At 42.2% G+C, this 15703-nt stretch overlaps 1 protein-coding gene across 2 annotated transcripts; it reads left to right on the forward strand.

Annotated features, from left to right (window-relative positions):
• Positions 1 to 3322: 3322 nt before the first annotated feature.
• CALM1 (calmodulin 1) lies at positions 3323 to 14763 on the forward strand. Of its 2 annotated transcripts, none has more exon segments than NM_001245657.1 (6): positions 3323 to 3421; positions 6341 to 6371; positions 7310 to 7453; positions 9471 to 9577; positions 11002 to 11137; positions 11369 to 12266. In NM_001245657.1, coding segments are annotated over 6 exon segments (450 nt in total). In that variant the 5' UTR covers positions 3323 to 3418; the 3' UTR covers positions 11398 to 12266.
• The last annotated feature ends 940 nt before the right edge of the window (positions 14764 to 15703 follow it).

Here is a 15703-nt window from a genome sequence, read left to right on the forward strand (position 1 = left end):
ATAATATCAGCCTCCAAGCTGTGCATTAATGATATGACAAACTTCTGTCCATCTGTTCTCACATACATTCTCTCAGGACAGATGTCTCTGGAATGTTTTCATTTCTTTTTTGGGGTTTTTTAAGGTTACATATATATAAGAAAACAGTTAATATGTGTGAGGCCATGTTCCTGTTCTCATGTCAATAAACATCTGAAGCTGAAAAAGCACACCTTGTATGTAAGTAGTAAGGTTTATTATTTTGTCAGATTCTCAACAGAATTCCTCCTTATATCTTAGGCTGCTCCCAAGGAATGGACGTGTGAAATCTCTGCCGAAACAAAGACCAACTGTAAGACTATAATCTTACCATCACAGCAAGGCAAAATTTAGGAATATAATACTGGGTAGAATGGTTGCAAGTCTTCCATTGCAAACATTTTGTTTATTTTATAAATAAATTTATGAAATAATATTTTCTTACTATTACAGTTCAAACACAGGTCAACAAGAGCATGCTTAGAAAGTAAAGTAATTTCGAACAATAAATTTATCCAGTCAAAATTCATCTTAATAGCTACTGCACAGCCCTCTGTTCACAGAAAAGCTCTATGGCAATGGGATGGCCAAGTTCTCTGGTGTCAGGCACAAACACTGAGTAATTCCATGGCCCAGTCCAGCTCCCACTGAGATTCAGGAGATTTTGAATGAGGCTGTAGAAGATCCTGGCAAATCATTTGACATTGTATATCATTGGAATGACAGGGGCATTTCTTGCCTGCCCACAACTGAATGTAAATTTTAAGAGAACAAAGACTACGGGTCAAGGTTTGGCTGTACAATTGAGTGAAAGCAAATTTACAAGGAGCAGGGAGATGCCAATTGAGATGATTTTTTATTTGCATTAAATAAGTAGCAGAAGATTAGTATTCTGTTTTGTTTACATTTATCGCTGCCATATGTCAAATTAGGGAAAAAAAATCCCCTTAGTCAGAATGGTATTTTGGAACATGAGCTGTGAAATATTTTCAAACACAGAATGATGCAATTTAGATAGAAAGTACTGCAGAACTCAACTGTGGCACCTTACTTGATCATCCTGATTTTTTTTTAAATGAAGCAAGATAACTATATTCCAAACTACTTTAAGAGTAACTTGATTTCCAGATTTCATTTTAAATATAAATAAATTATTAAGATGATCCATCAAGAGTTAGGAAAAGTAGACACAAAAGGATAAAGATAAAAAAAGTAATAGGAATAAATGCACAGCAATCCTTCTACTCAAAGGCCCTGTTAATCTTTGGCAACACTCATTGAATGTTACTGAGTGGCTTTCTACTTCACATTTCCAAGTTTCATCACGTATGTCCAAACGCTGTAATGCTGATAGTTTGTAAGAGAATCTACATAAATTTTAATTACTTGTCTTATAGTCTCTCCTCAACTGATAAATCTAATCCCTTCACTTTTTTAACAAGTGAAGATTTGGATCAATGGAAAAACATATTACATGTGCTTAAAATTAACTTTAAGGAGATTGAAATAAAGCACATACATTCTAAACTGTCACATTTAAATGTTGGTAAAATTGTTCTTCTGATAATACATTTTCTTTGCAAGATAATTGTACAAATTTATATAGCCCAATATTTATGTAGAATTCAGTGTTTAAACAATGAGATCTTCACCTGTGTAAGACCAGCACAATAAGCTGTACAATTTGTACATGAACATTGTTCTTCACATGTCCCTGTGAGTCTCAGGGAGTTCCAAGATTCACTTATCCAAGCAAGCACTCTAGTAGTTTACACCAATCAAACATTGCGCCATGCTTTCCAGAAAGATGTTAAGCTAGGAAAATAAGAGCCTAAAATTGCTGGTCTGGATTGAAAGATCAATTATTCGCATGTTCTTCCACATGGAAAAAAAAAAAAATCAGCATCACTGTTCAGTAAAAAAACAAAAAAGGCATATTAAAAAATAGGAGGATGGGCATTCTACATCTAAAATGGAAGCTGTCTAAAAACCTATCATTTGCAGACTAGCCAGCTGCAAATTGGTTTTCTGACACCATTCGATATAGTAGAGCCTATACAAATATTAGAATGGTTTGGGAACCAAAGTTGACACATTAAATGTGCTTTTTTGTTTCCTGAGAAATCCCTCTACATTGCAAACAGGTAACTGTTGTCCTTGCCAGCCTATCACTATGTTCCAGAAAGGCAAGCAAATAAATTGTAACTTCAGTGGCAGAGCTATTGAAACTGTTAAACAAACAGAACCAAGCTGATTTTGTCTTTATTTCAAACTCTGAAAGTATGCATGATTTAAAAAAAAAAACACAGAATAGACAAATGAATTTAGAAAGATTTAGTGCTCTACTGCAAGCAGATTTATCAGAATTATGACTACACTGGAAATACTGGAAGCCTCCCAATCCAGAGAGAGGCCCAAACGAAAACCTTAAAATAAAAATATCCCGAACTACAACAAATCTCAAAATCTAAGGGAACCTGTCATGGATGGAACCAAAAGACTAGATTCCAAAGTGGCTCCATGTTTGTGCTTCCATGCCTGTTAAAGGAGGTACAGTGTGAATACTACAAAAAATGTTGGGGGTTGTTACCAGTGTGGACAAAATCCTCAGAGCTGACAGGGAAGAAATGAAGAAAACACTGAATCAGGACATGCTTTTGCTGCCTCTCATTTGCAGAATTCTGAAGAGGCTGAAGTGACACCCCGGTTGTAGACCATCCGATTCTGGATTAAATTTCGGCGTCGCCTGAATTTTGGTGCTTGACAAAAGCCCTGATTAATAAAAAGGCAGCTGTGCTCGCTTCAACATTTTAGTTTCACAGTCGCTGTCACACACGCCTTGCCACCGAAAAAAAAAAAGTCCTTTATTAACGTTTTCCCCTTTCCCCGCGCCGTCATCCTCTCGCAGGTGCCGCTCCGGGCTCCCCGGGGGAGCGCAGGCCCAACCCTCCGGCGGGGATGCTGTCTAGAAAATAAAAAAAGCACCAGCTCGGCCGACATGCCCTCGCTCCAGGGGCTCCAGCCTGGGAGCGGCGGCTCCCCGCGAGGCAGCTCCCCGCGGGCTGCACCGGCGCTTGGCAGAGAAGAGGCACCGCCGGCAGCCGGCTGCCCTCGCCCCTCGGGGCGCTCGGCCGCGGCGCTGCGGGAGCGGCCCCGCCGGGGGAGGGGCCGGGCCGCCGAGGGGGCAGGGCCGCCCGCCGCAGTCACCTCGCACATACCGCGCCGGGGAGGAGGGAAAAGGGCCCCGCTCCGGCGGAGGGATACAGCCCCACGTATATAGCGGGCGGCGCAGGCTCACAGCCCCAGCACTCTGTGAGCCGCGCCGGGAGGAGGCAGCAGCAGCCGCCGCTTGTGGTCGCGCAGTTCGTGCAGCCGCCGCCGGGCCCGCCGCCGCCGCGCCATGGTAGGGGGCTCGTTCGTTCGCTCGCTCGCTCGACCCGCCGGGCGCGGCGCGGGGTGCCCGGGCTGGCGCGGGGGCTGGTGTGCAGTGCGCTCGCTGCGGAGCTGGGGACGGTCGGGTTGGTGGAGCCGGGCTATTCCCGGGGAGAAGCGGGGGTGGGGAGAGCCTCGCGGGGGCCCTTCCCGCCCGGGGCTCCGCGGGGTGAGGGGGTCGGTGGCTGCGGACTCTTCCTCTCCCTACCCCCCGCCGCCTTGCGCGGGATCGCTGCGGAGCTGCGGCCCTTCCTCTTCCGCCGCTTCCTTCCCCTTTCCCTGGGCCTGCCGTGTGGGCGCCCCGGACCCGCGCCCTCCCGCCCCGCCTCGCCTTCCCTCCCCTGCGGAAAGGGCCGGGCGCGTCTCCCCGGGGCTACGGCCCCAGCACCGGGTAGGGCGCGCTGCGGGGCGGGGCGCGGGTTTGCGGGCGAGGATCCCGCTCGGCTCCGGCACCAGCTGCACTGCGCAGGGAGCGGGGGGGCGGCCGGGGGAGGGCACCGCTCTGCAGCTACTGCGCCCCCGCCGTCCTCCCCAGTCCCCCCCCAAAAAACGCAGCCGCGGCGGCGAAGCCCATCGCTGTCTGCATTACATCATGTCTCCTCCTCTTCCTCCCGGCCCCCGCGCACCCGCCGGCCGCGGGGACCGGGGCGTTGTGCGAGTTGCTCGGTTGGACGCGGCCCAGCTCCCGCACGGGGGGCTCGGGGCGGGAGGGGCGCAGCCTCCCTTCTCCCCAGGCTCTGCGGGGGAAGAGCTCCTGCCCCGGCTGCCCGCTGGAGGAAAGGCGATGGGGAGGGAAAGCTGGCCGCGGAGCCCGGGAGCCCTCGCGGCTGGGTGATGAGGACGTGGTGTGGCTGCCGGCTGGAGAGGGAGGGAGGGGAAACGGGGACGCACTGCAGCAGTGGGTGGCTGCTGGCCGGAAAGGGCGCCTGTTGCGCCGGCGGACTGCGAGCCTCCCGCCCCGCCGGCCGGGCGATGCCCGCCGGAACGCATCGCATCATCCGCGGAGTGCTCGCAAAAGAGAGCAAGAGGAAGGGCTGGGATTTTCCCCGCGGTTTTTCGCTTCCTACGAGAGCGGAGAAACAGTTGCAGACTGACCTGTAATCACTTTTTGGCAACGTGGGTGTTCCTCGAGTCTCTCCATCTCCCCTTCCCGTAGGAGAACGCTGACATCACCAGGACAGGATTTGATGACTTGGCTGGGTGGGGGTGATGACTCCAGCCCTGGCTGGGTACCTTTGTCCTGTAGCTGTGGGGATAGTTAGTGGCTGTGCCTGTTGCTCCTCGGGAAGGTGAACCCCTTGGCAATGTAGGGTTGGGTTGCCTCCTCGGGCATCGCTGGGTGTGCGAAGGTTCTGGGGTTTTGTTTTGTGGTTTGTTGGTTTTTTTTTTTTTTTCCCATTTGAAATATGATTTTTAGAAACGTTTAGCGAGCTCCGATTAATGGGGCAATGAACTGGTGCTGTGGGCTGGAGGTTTTTTGCCAAGGTGTGGCTCTGTTTCCTGTTCTGCAGGGCAGTGAGTCTGTTATGTAAATTCCTTAGATAATCTTTAAGTGAAACCTCGCATTTTCTGGAAAATCGCAAGGAGTGCAGGAAGTCGAGCCGGATTTTGAGCACAAGCTTTTTGCAGTTATTAAAGGAGAGACTGTCTTTAGCTATTAGCATTTATACCCTTTTCTCCTTCCTCCAACACACTGCATGCGGGGAATTATTTAATCATTACATACAGACCTTAAAAGAAACCCCCCACCGATGAGATCTGTGTATTTTCCTTAACATATAGAGAAGATTTTTAACCCTATCCTTTTCCATGCAAGAGCTTAACATTGCATAGCTGATTAAGTCTCCATTGTATTTGTTGCTCTTTGCTGCAGTTAGATGGTTTTAAAACTTAATATTTTAGTGCAAGAAGGGTTTGCCTACCTTCTCTGACCTACAAAATTCTCTGTTCTATTTGTAAAAATAGTGCAGTAAAATGTGTTTAAAACACGTTAGTACCTTGTATTCTTCATTATCTGTAATTAGGCATGTAAAATTCCTTTTTTTTCCCTTTACTAGGAAAAGGCATATTTTTCCATAAAGAACTAGTTAGCACCTTTGAGTCCAAACTGGAGCTTTTTGTGATGGTCTATCCATATATAGGGAGAGGCTTCTGGAAGGATGTGACTATCATAGCCAAGCTCTAGAAAGCCCTTTTGATTGCCCACTGAATTGCATACCTTTGTATGCAGCAGTGCCCCTTGATGTACAGAAGGTCATAAGCAGGCATTTTAAAATTTGCCACTTAAAATTTTATATAAAACAACCTGCATGTCAGGATGAGGCACTTTAAACTGCTTGACTGAATGGAAAAATAATATGATGCGTGAAAGCTAATTTTCTTTGTCAGGGGTGGCAAAAAATCTCTGTAACACTGTGATGTAATTAATCGGATGTAATTTGCAGCAGAGCCCCTCCTGTGGGGCTGGCAGAAGGCTGGAGCCTGCTGCGCTGAGCTGGGGAGGGCGGGCAGGGCTGGAGCAGTGGGTGCAGCTTTAGCCCACGCGTGTGCGGTGCCCCCGCACTGCACTGCTGGGAATGGCATGTGCTGTGAAACCCTGACACATGGCTTTGGGCATTTTGCAAAGAGCCTGCCCTGTGTCCTTCACTGGACCAAATCTGATTCACCAAGTTGCAGAATGGTGTTTGGTTCTTTATACACCGTTTCAAACTGAGTTAGCATATATGTTTCTGGAAACAGCTGCATGGTGTAGGTGAGTGCAGTCTCCTTGTAGAGACAGAATTTCAGTGTTTGAGTAATGATAAATCACTTCTGAAATTGAAAGAAATTCCTCATGGCTTGACAGAGCTGGCAGTAAACAATATTCTAAAATGTTCTATTCTTCGTGTAGGCTGATCAGCTGACTGAAGAACAGATTGCTGGTAAGTGTGTTGATGATAATTTTTTTTTTTTGCTAGCTCTTGTGACTAAAAGAAAATATATTATCTCAAGCCTAGTGGAAAAAAAACATCTTTGACAATTTTAAATCTGTACTGCCACTTTTGAAAAACAGGCACTTAAAAAATCCCAAGCTAAAAATATTCTGGAAGATTACTGGTTCATTGCCTCTTAATTTAGACTTCTTATTCCTTGAACTACAGATAATGATATTTTTTTAGCTGTTCAGACTTGAGCTAAGTTCTCCTAGATTTCTGGCAAACAGAAATAATTACTAGATTCAAATGAACTACTTAGAGTCAAAGGAGACCTAGGTACTCTTTAATAGAGTGAAGATCAACTACAAATGAAACAGCAACAAATAAACCTCACATTGGTTTATTGCACATTGTTACAATTCAGTGTCTTTTAAATAAATCTTTTAATAAACTGCCTGTAATTCAGGCTGGTCAGGAGAAGCATTATTTGACCTTCTGGAAACCGGACACCGATTTGTGGCCGACACTAATTCTTATTGTCTGCTGACTTAAAAATAAGTGGTAAATGACAATGCCTTTGTTCCTTTAAGTCTGTTAAATGTTAAGGGAACCCAGTGGCTCCTTTTCCTTATTTCAGACAGCTGTTGTTTGTGGAGCAGCTGTGCCTCAGGCAAGATGCAGATGCATGGAAATGAATTATGGAGTTATTAATGCAGATAAATTGCTACATGAAATAAGTTTGAATTGACTATGAAAATTGTGTTGGTATTGTAAGTAATTTTTTATTTGTGTTTGAGAGTGTTCTCTCAATACAAGGACAGTTAGATAAAGAGAAAAAATGTTTCTTAGAATTGTGCCAGGCTTTGTCAGTAGAGTGCATTTTTAGTCTGTGGTTTTCTCATGCTGGTGATGTCTCTAAACACTGGGATTGTTTCTGCCTCTAGAATTCAAGGAAGCCTTTTCCCTATTTGACAAAGATGGTGATGGTACTATCACAACAAAAGAACTGGGAACTGTCATGCGGTCACTGGGTCAAAATCCAACAGAAGCAGAATTACAGGATATGATCAACGAGGTAGATGCGGATGGTAAGTGTTGGGAAGGTGCTCTGATCATCTTTAATGTGTATGACCTCCACGCCTGGGCTTAAACTGCATTGGCAAGACTATGACATAGAGCTCTTATAGCACTTTCAAAATGCTAGATAGACTCTAAACTCAGAAGGATGTCAAAGCTGCTAGCAGTATTCATGAGACTGAAAACAAGCAATGGGCAGAGACAAAGTTATGCTATTTGTCTTTAATATTTTATGGGTCACAGGCTTCCTATTGATAGCTGACTTGCCCTGATCTACCATTAACCTGTCTTTCCATCCAGCTTTTCTGGTTTTCAGCCCATGCTGGTTTTAATAGCTTTACCAATGTCTGTGGTTTTGACTAAGGCAAAAAATGTGTTAGAAGTGGAATTGTGTTTTCAATGGAAGTTTAGCACAACAGGAAGAGTATATAGTCTAGCTAATGTATTAAATCCCTAATAGATAGAGAGGGTCTATTGGAGGTAAAGGCAGAAAACCCTTCCCATATCAAGGCTAACAGAATTATTTTAAATGAACACCAGAAAGCCCATATTGAAACACGTGCTGTGTTTCTGAACTCCACATAGGCTAACAGTTTTAAAAAGGAATAATATTTCCCCTACTCAGGGATGTCAAGCCTTTAGTCTTATATGTTGGTTGTGATATTTTCTCTAACCATTTTGTAAAGAAGAGTGAAAGTATATTGGCAAGCGTATAAATTATTGCATTTTCAGGCCATATTAAATAAGCTACTTTCTTAAAAAAAGTAAGTTGACTTGAACTGCTAAGTCTTTGCAGAAACTGAAAAGCTTCAGTGTCTGCAGTGGTATGTAGAGTATGTGTATAGTAGCTTCTTTAGGCTGCAGACCAAAATGCTGCTCTGGTGGATTTAAAACAGAATGGGACTGAGGACTTCAGATAAGTATGCCTGCCTAATGGTTTAAATCTGGGTTACAGCAGAATGCATTGCTATACTTCTGCATGTTCATTGAGGTTGTTTTCAAAAATGAGTGCGAGACCTGTGTTCATATTTTACCAATACGTAAAGCTGGCCATGATGATAAATAGCTTTGTATGTCTCAGGCTGGAATCCCTAGGATACAAGGATTTTCTTAAACTTCATTTGTTGCACAATGAATTTGTATGCTTCTTTATATCAAAGGGTAGATCTTACTTGCACAGTAAACTGTTTAATGTGGCTTTGTGAACTACTTAATATGCCTTTTTGGCATATAGAGCCGAGTCCTGACTATACAAATCTAACTTCTATACCATATGGCTTTTTCCCCAGCTTTGAGCAGCCTGAAATATAAATCTTTGCTTTGAATGAAAAGCTTAATCTTGGGGGTGAGGCCTGGATGTCAGCAAGGATTTTCAGTTTTGCAGTAACATACCTGTAAGAACACCTACAGCTAAGCTTATCAGTAATAACAAATAATGTCAGCTTTTCTCGTGTCACTGGAATTTGCAGATTCTTGTTGCACCTTAGAATGGTTTGTTGCTTTTGTTGTGTGCAACTTTGGTTGATAAGGTAGTTGATTTTTTAGAAAGAAGAAAGTATTTACAGTTCAGTGATGTGTGATGTTCCCAAATATTAGATAACCTTGGATTGTAATGGCAGCTTAATATGAGTTCTTCCTGGAAGACACAACAATTGACAGATTATAAAGAAATTAAAAGGTTGATTTTTGTGGGAGTTATTTGAAGTAAAAATAAGTCTATTTATTGGTTAACCTTGAAGCATCAGACTGACATTTTAGTTGTAGCTTTGGTGGCAAATGGTGTGGCTTGTCCTTGAAAGAAGGCAGCAGTTGATTTTGTGCTGGAACAGAGTGGCTGCTCTGGCTGCTGCATGTTATAATAGCAAAGAGATAGTGGTAGCAATTTAGAAAGAACCTGTTAGTCTATAAGCATAGTTAACAGAGCATCTGGAAATCTTGTCCCTGGCTAAGTCAAATGCCAGATTTTTGTTTGTTTGTTAGTGAAGAAAAGCTTGGAAGTTTAATTTTTTGAAGTTTCTTTTTATTAAGGCAATGGCACTATCGACTTCCCTGAATTTTTAACCATGATGGCCAGAAAAATGAAGGACACAGACAGCGAGGAAGAAATCCGTGAGGCATTCCGAGTCTTTGACAAGGTATTACTAAAAGTACAGCTACTCTTCAAAAGCACTAATGATGTCTGTATTTTCCTTAGTGTTTTATCTCATCTAGAACGAGTAAGAGTCCTCTAGTAGAAACAGAGGAGTTGGAAACATAACACATTGTTCTGAATATAGAACCAGGACTGTTGCAGCCTGGTTCTACTTGCTTTGTACAGTGAGGTCTAAGTGTTAGGCTCATCCATGAGGAAAACTTTCTGGCCTTTCCTTAGAAGCAGAGATTAGTGGGACTTAATGCTTGGTGTGGGGCAGGGAGTGGGGGGGGGGGTTGAGACATGTGGGTAGAGAAGGGGGATTTTTCTCTACCTTTTGACTTTAGGGGGGAAAGGAGAAACATTTGCATGGATGCACATGGTTTTGTACTAACCTATGGAAGCTTTTGAAGTTAGGATTATGTCATCGGTATTTGGAGGGACACAAAGTATTGCATGGTCTCTTTTCAAAATGTGAAGTTTGAGGTTGCTTTCATGAAAACTTAAGAGCTCAGCTCCCTTGGCCTTGTTTAAGAATACCTGGGCATGTGTCAGTTTTCTAGAACAGGAGTTCACCTCTTCAGGTTGTTTGAACATGACAGATTTTATACAAGAATTGTGTGGAGTAGTGGCTGGTGCCGCTGTAAAGCTCATGCACATACATGTGTGGAAGAAGACTTCACTACTACTTCTTATAGAAAAAAGTGTCTGTCTCTAGTACTTTGCTGAAAATGTGGGGGTATTTCTGCAGACAAGATTAGTGTTTAAAGCCACTGAGGTAGGTTATCTACTAGATAGTGTATTCTTCCAGCATATGGAATTTCTGAAGTGGCTCAGAGTGAACTTTAGGTTTGGATGTTGCAAATGGGGACACTGGCTTAGAAGTATCTATTTCTCTTTAATTTTGCCATAAAACTTCTCAAAACTCCTTATGAGTACAATTTAAATGCTTTGTTTGATTTGTTCTTTATCACCTTATCCAAGAAGTCTAACATAATTGCAGTCTGGTTTTTGAGGCAGTGTTACCACAGAAGAGAAAGCTGACTTCATTCTTGCTGGTGGGGAAGCGGGTCTCTTTTTGACCTTGCTTAGGCAGCAGAGACTAAACAAAAACTTTTTTTGTTTTGTTTCTGTGTTTATTTTTGAAAGCTCTTTAAAAACATTAAAAATACCTTATCACAACTACAAGTCAGGCATGCAGTTGTTATTACAGCACAATGATTGTATGGAAGGATATGGTGTCATGCATGCCTCAGAAGGCGGGGGAACTAATACATACTGCAATTTGTACAGTGTGCCAGGTCTGTACATCTGTCCCAGGTGCTGTAAGGCTGCTCCAGAAGCAGTTACTGGAAAGCTAGGTGTAGTTTCCATGTTAGTCAATGTCGGGATTGTTGTTCATGGTCTTGTGCAACTCTTTTCTCCTAGGATGGCAACGGCTACATCAGTGCAGCAGAACTACGCCATGTTATGACAAACTTAGGAGAAAAGCTAACAGATGAAGAAGTAGATGAAATGATCAGAGAAGCAGACATTGATGGAGATGGGCAAGTCAACTATGAAGGTAAAAAGATGCTTGTCTTGACTCAAAACCATTATTCAGACAGAGGAAAGGCTGTTGCATAGAGCATTAATTTTTAATACTTGAGACACTAGTTTATTTGCTTGTCCGCTTCTGTGGACAAAACCTTAGATGCAGTGAAAGGTGCTTTTTTTAATGCCAGCTGTGTTTTAGACACTTTTGATTTGAAGTACACTGGAGACAGTAAATCACAGTGACTCTTTATCTTTTCAGAATTCGTACAGATGATGACTGCAAAGTGAAGAGACCTCCTTTACACCTTTTTTCCTCTAGAAGAATCAAATTGAATCTTTTACTTACCTCTTGCAAAAAAAAAAATGTTCATTTATTCATTCTGTTTCTGTATAGCAAAACTGAATGTCAAATTACCTTCTGTCCACAAACTGCATGTAATGGTTGGTGGTCCTGTCCCTAAAAGATAAAGTTAAACATCAGTTTTACAATATAAATAATTGTACTACCTTGAAAATAAAAAAAAAAAGGAAGCACTTAGTGAACTCGAAAGTTCCATTTGCTAATGACTATTACACTGTTTGGGCTGGCCAGTTTTTCATGCATGCAGCTTGACAATTGAGCACAGTCAGACATGTGTATTAAAAGGAAAAAAAACCTAAAGGATCCACTTTCTTGTTCAACAGTGGATTCTGTTCAATTTGTAGTATAAATTGTCATAGCTGGTTTACTTTAAAATTGGTTTATACCTCAGGATGGTATGCAGCAAAATGGTTGAAGGATGCAAAACTTAAAGAAAATGCCCTAAAGGTTGAATGGTTCTCCTGTACGTAGCAGTGTGCTCCAAAAATAGGATGATCTTAACTATGGATGGCATGTCTGTGTTAAAATACTGGTTTAACGTTGTCTGCATTGCACTATAGTGAAACGGGTGTCAGGCTGTTACCGTTCACAAAATTTTTAAAAGAAACCTTCACCAAGGGAGCATCTTTGGACTCTCATATTTTTAAAACCTTCTGTACCATGACTTGGAGCTGGCGGAGTAGCCTGTGGACTTCAGCACAACTATCAACATTGCTGTTCAAGATATTACAGTTTATGTCCATTCCAAGTTGTAAATGCTAGTCTTTTTTTTCCAATAAAAGACCATTAACTTAAAGGTGGTGTTAAATGCTTTGTAAAGTTAAAATATATATATATAATTGAGATAATAAACCAAAAAAGCAGTAGGAAGGAAGTGTTTCTATGAATGACTTGCTGCTAAATTATAATGCACATGTATGCAATAAGTTATCCCCTATCTTTTCAAGATGGCAAGAACTGACCTCCTGTAACCCAAGACCTTTGCTATAAATAAATGAACTTGTGCTTGCCTTTCATATTACGACAATGTTAATTTAGTTGGTCTCAAAGTCGTGTAATGCTGACTCGTCAACTATCAGCACAGAAGTAACACCTCATTTCACTACAGTGGAGAGCTCTGAGCATGCATGTCAGTACTGGGGAAACATGTATAGGTTGCTTATGTTTTTTTGACAGGTTATAAAAACTAGTGGGAGAATTTAAACAGCATGGACTTCATAGATATCTGTGATTCTCAAACATGCCAAAAATGCATTTATCTGCCCACAGAAAGAAGTCAGAAGGACATTTTACAATATGTATTTTAAAAAACCAAATTAAGCTTTTTTGGAAACTGGGGCTATTATGTCTTGACTTCTCAAACACTTGCATGAATTTTGTGGGGTGGAGAAGAGGACTAGGGTTAATTTAAAAACGATCTTGTTACTTCTGCTTTGCATGCACTAGCAGTGCTTAGTCATTCCAGTTCTCTGAATAAGTGTTCTCTGATCCTTCAGCTTCCCCATGAATGAGTGGCAAAGCAGCCGTGTGCACTCTTCTTTGTCTGAAAGAAGAATGCTTCTTCTCTTTTTTTCTTTTTTTTTTTTTTTCTTTTAAGCAGAGCCTCCATGTGGAAGGCTTTTATGCTTGGGAGGGAGGGACTACAGCATAATTACTGACTGTAAGTTTTTGTTTCCAAATGTAATGGGTTGAAAACCATAGTTGTTTGATTGCATTTGGTTCTGGAGAGTATTGATATCATCTCTAGAAAGAAATACAAGTCTCCATTCATCCTGTCTAACTGAGGTGCGTGTGTTAAGAACTTGGTTTGCTCAGTGGTGGGGGGGGGGGTGTCAAGAATCACCTCCAGAAGGCAATTGAGACTACCTGCCTTCAGTGATTTTTACTTTTTTTCCCCTGGGGGGTGGGGGGAGTTCTGGGTGACAAGGGACCCAGACACCTTAACCAAGTGCCTAAAAGTTAGATGGGCTGAATGTAGGCAATTGCTTAGATATCTATTTGTTGCAAAGGCTTAATACTGTGGCTGTGAATGCTGTCCTAGCAAACTGGCCTCTACGATGGGAATGTCTGACTACCATTTGAAAGTAGAGTCTTGCATAGCAACTGCAAAATACTAAAGTAGTGCTTGAGAATGGCTGCACTGATTGTGTAGACCAGCTTTTAAAGAGAACGTACTCAAGAGACCAGCAAGGCAGGAACAATGGTTGCAGCTCTGAACTAATTACTTCTGCCTGGGTGTGCAGAGATCTTGTCTAGTAGGTAAATGCTTCTTACCATCTACCTGTCATTCACTCATGGTTGGTAGGGTAGTTCACCTAAGAACAGCTGTTTTTAGCTTACTCAGTGTGCTCTGTGCTTGCTAGCAGAGACCTCATCCTGCAAGAGGTTCTTGGCTTGATTAGAAATTGTCTGGCAGTGTGCAGTGTTGGTATGCCCTGTAACTGAATCTGCCTGGAGGTATCTAATTATTAACTGACTTCAGTACCACATCAACCTCGAGTAAATGTATCCTCTGTACAGGACTTAAGCTCTGTTCCCTTCTGCATAGTGAATAACTAGAAAAATGAAATGGTGTCATCAAGGTATTTTAAAATTTTTTTAAATTTTTTTTTTCCTGTGAGTGTGTGTGTGTGGCTTTGGCTTTTTCCAAATGTGAAAGTGTGGGCTGGATACACTTGGTGCATGGCTTAGAAACATGGGACTGGAAAGAACTTCCTGGGTCATCAGATCCAGTCCCCTGCTATTGCAGGCAACCGTGTCATATAATCCTTTTAATAAACTGATCAAGCTTAAACACCTGCTTGTAAGTGGCTTGTTTTCATGGAAGTTCTGTAACTCATGTTGCTCTCAACTGATGCAAATAATATATGAAATATGAAGTTAATCAAAAGGTCCTCCAGCTTAGGTTTAGGTTTATCATTACATTTATTTAACTGACTTTCTTGAACCTGTTATTATTTGCACAACACTCAGGAAAGTGTTGAGTCTTTACCCCTCTTGCTATGAATAAGAGTTGGTGTGCTTGCTTATTTTTTTTAATGGAAAAGATGGATGTCTGGCTTGTTGAAACCTGTTAGATATGTTAATTGTCAAGGCAAGAAACAGTTGAGTTACTTGTATTTGATACATAAATTTAAGGCTAGAGTATACATAACCATTTTTAAAACACATCAACTTGCAGTGTAGTTTTATATTTAATACTGAAATTGTACTGCTAAAGTTTAAACTGCTGTTAATCATATTCCTCTTCTGATCATAATGAAAAAATAAAGGGTAAGAAAATGCCTAACATAGATTATTCATTATCATGCTTATTTTATTAATAATTCAGGTATCGAAACATCTCCAGGTATGGGGCATTTGTTCTGTTTGCTGGGATGGGCTGGAGTGAGGGGTGGGGAGGGTTACTGATATAGGATATTCTTAATCCCCAACCATTTGTCACACTTGCACAGCTTCAGAAGCACAGACATTATAAGAAACTTTAACAAAGGGCCCTGTACCTTAGTGATGCCTTAGATGCACATGTGGGGGTGGGGCTGGGCAGGGGACAGTGCTGGGGCTGCCAGGCCCTGCGCCCTGCCCAGGGCAGCGTGGGGCTGTGTCCTGGGCCCTGGATTGCAGCACGTGTGTGATGTGAATGCAGATTCTTGTTCCCAGATGACAACATCCTAGACTAAAACCACAGTCTTGGGGTTTAGAAATACCAGAGTTAATACAGCTTGCTTATCCCCTGCCATGAGACTAACTGGAACACTCGTTTTGCTGCAATCCCATTTGGGTTTCAGTTCTTTTTATTTCATAGTGTTGTTTTAGTTTGGGTTTTTTTGGTTTGGTTGGTTGGTTTGTTCATGGGGGAGGGGGGGTGATGCTTGGTTGGTTTGGGTTATGGTGTTTTCTTGTTCAGTTTTTTTTTTTTCCTCAATTTGCTAAGTGAAATCTGACATGGGACTGTGGTAGAACCACATGTTCTTCTGATACACAAACAGAACTGTCAAGTGAACATAAGCAGTGAAGGCTGATGCCCTGGTTCTCCTGACTGACATTTAGGAAACTAAATATTTTATATTCAAGTAGAGTGGATGGATCTTTAAAATCAGCAATACAAACATACCAGGTTGTGTGGGGATTTTTTCCTAAGAGCATTGCAATTCCAAAATATTAATGATGTTGGGTATTTTTAAAAATCAAAATACAAGATTGTGAATTAATGAATTACATGATGAATTTTGT

The sequence above is a fragment of the Taeniopygia guttata genome, chromosome 5, assembly GCF_048771995.1.
Source record: "Taeniopygia guttata chromosome 5, bTaeGut7.mat, whole genome shotgun sequence".
NCBI classification, from domain to species: domain Eukaryota; kingdom Metazoa; phylum Chordata; class Aves; order Passeriformes; family Estrildidae; genus Taeniopygia; species Taeniopygia guttata.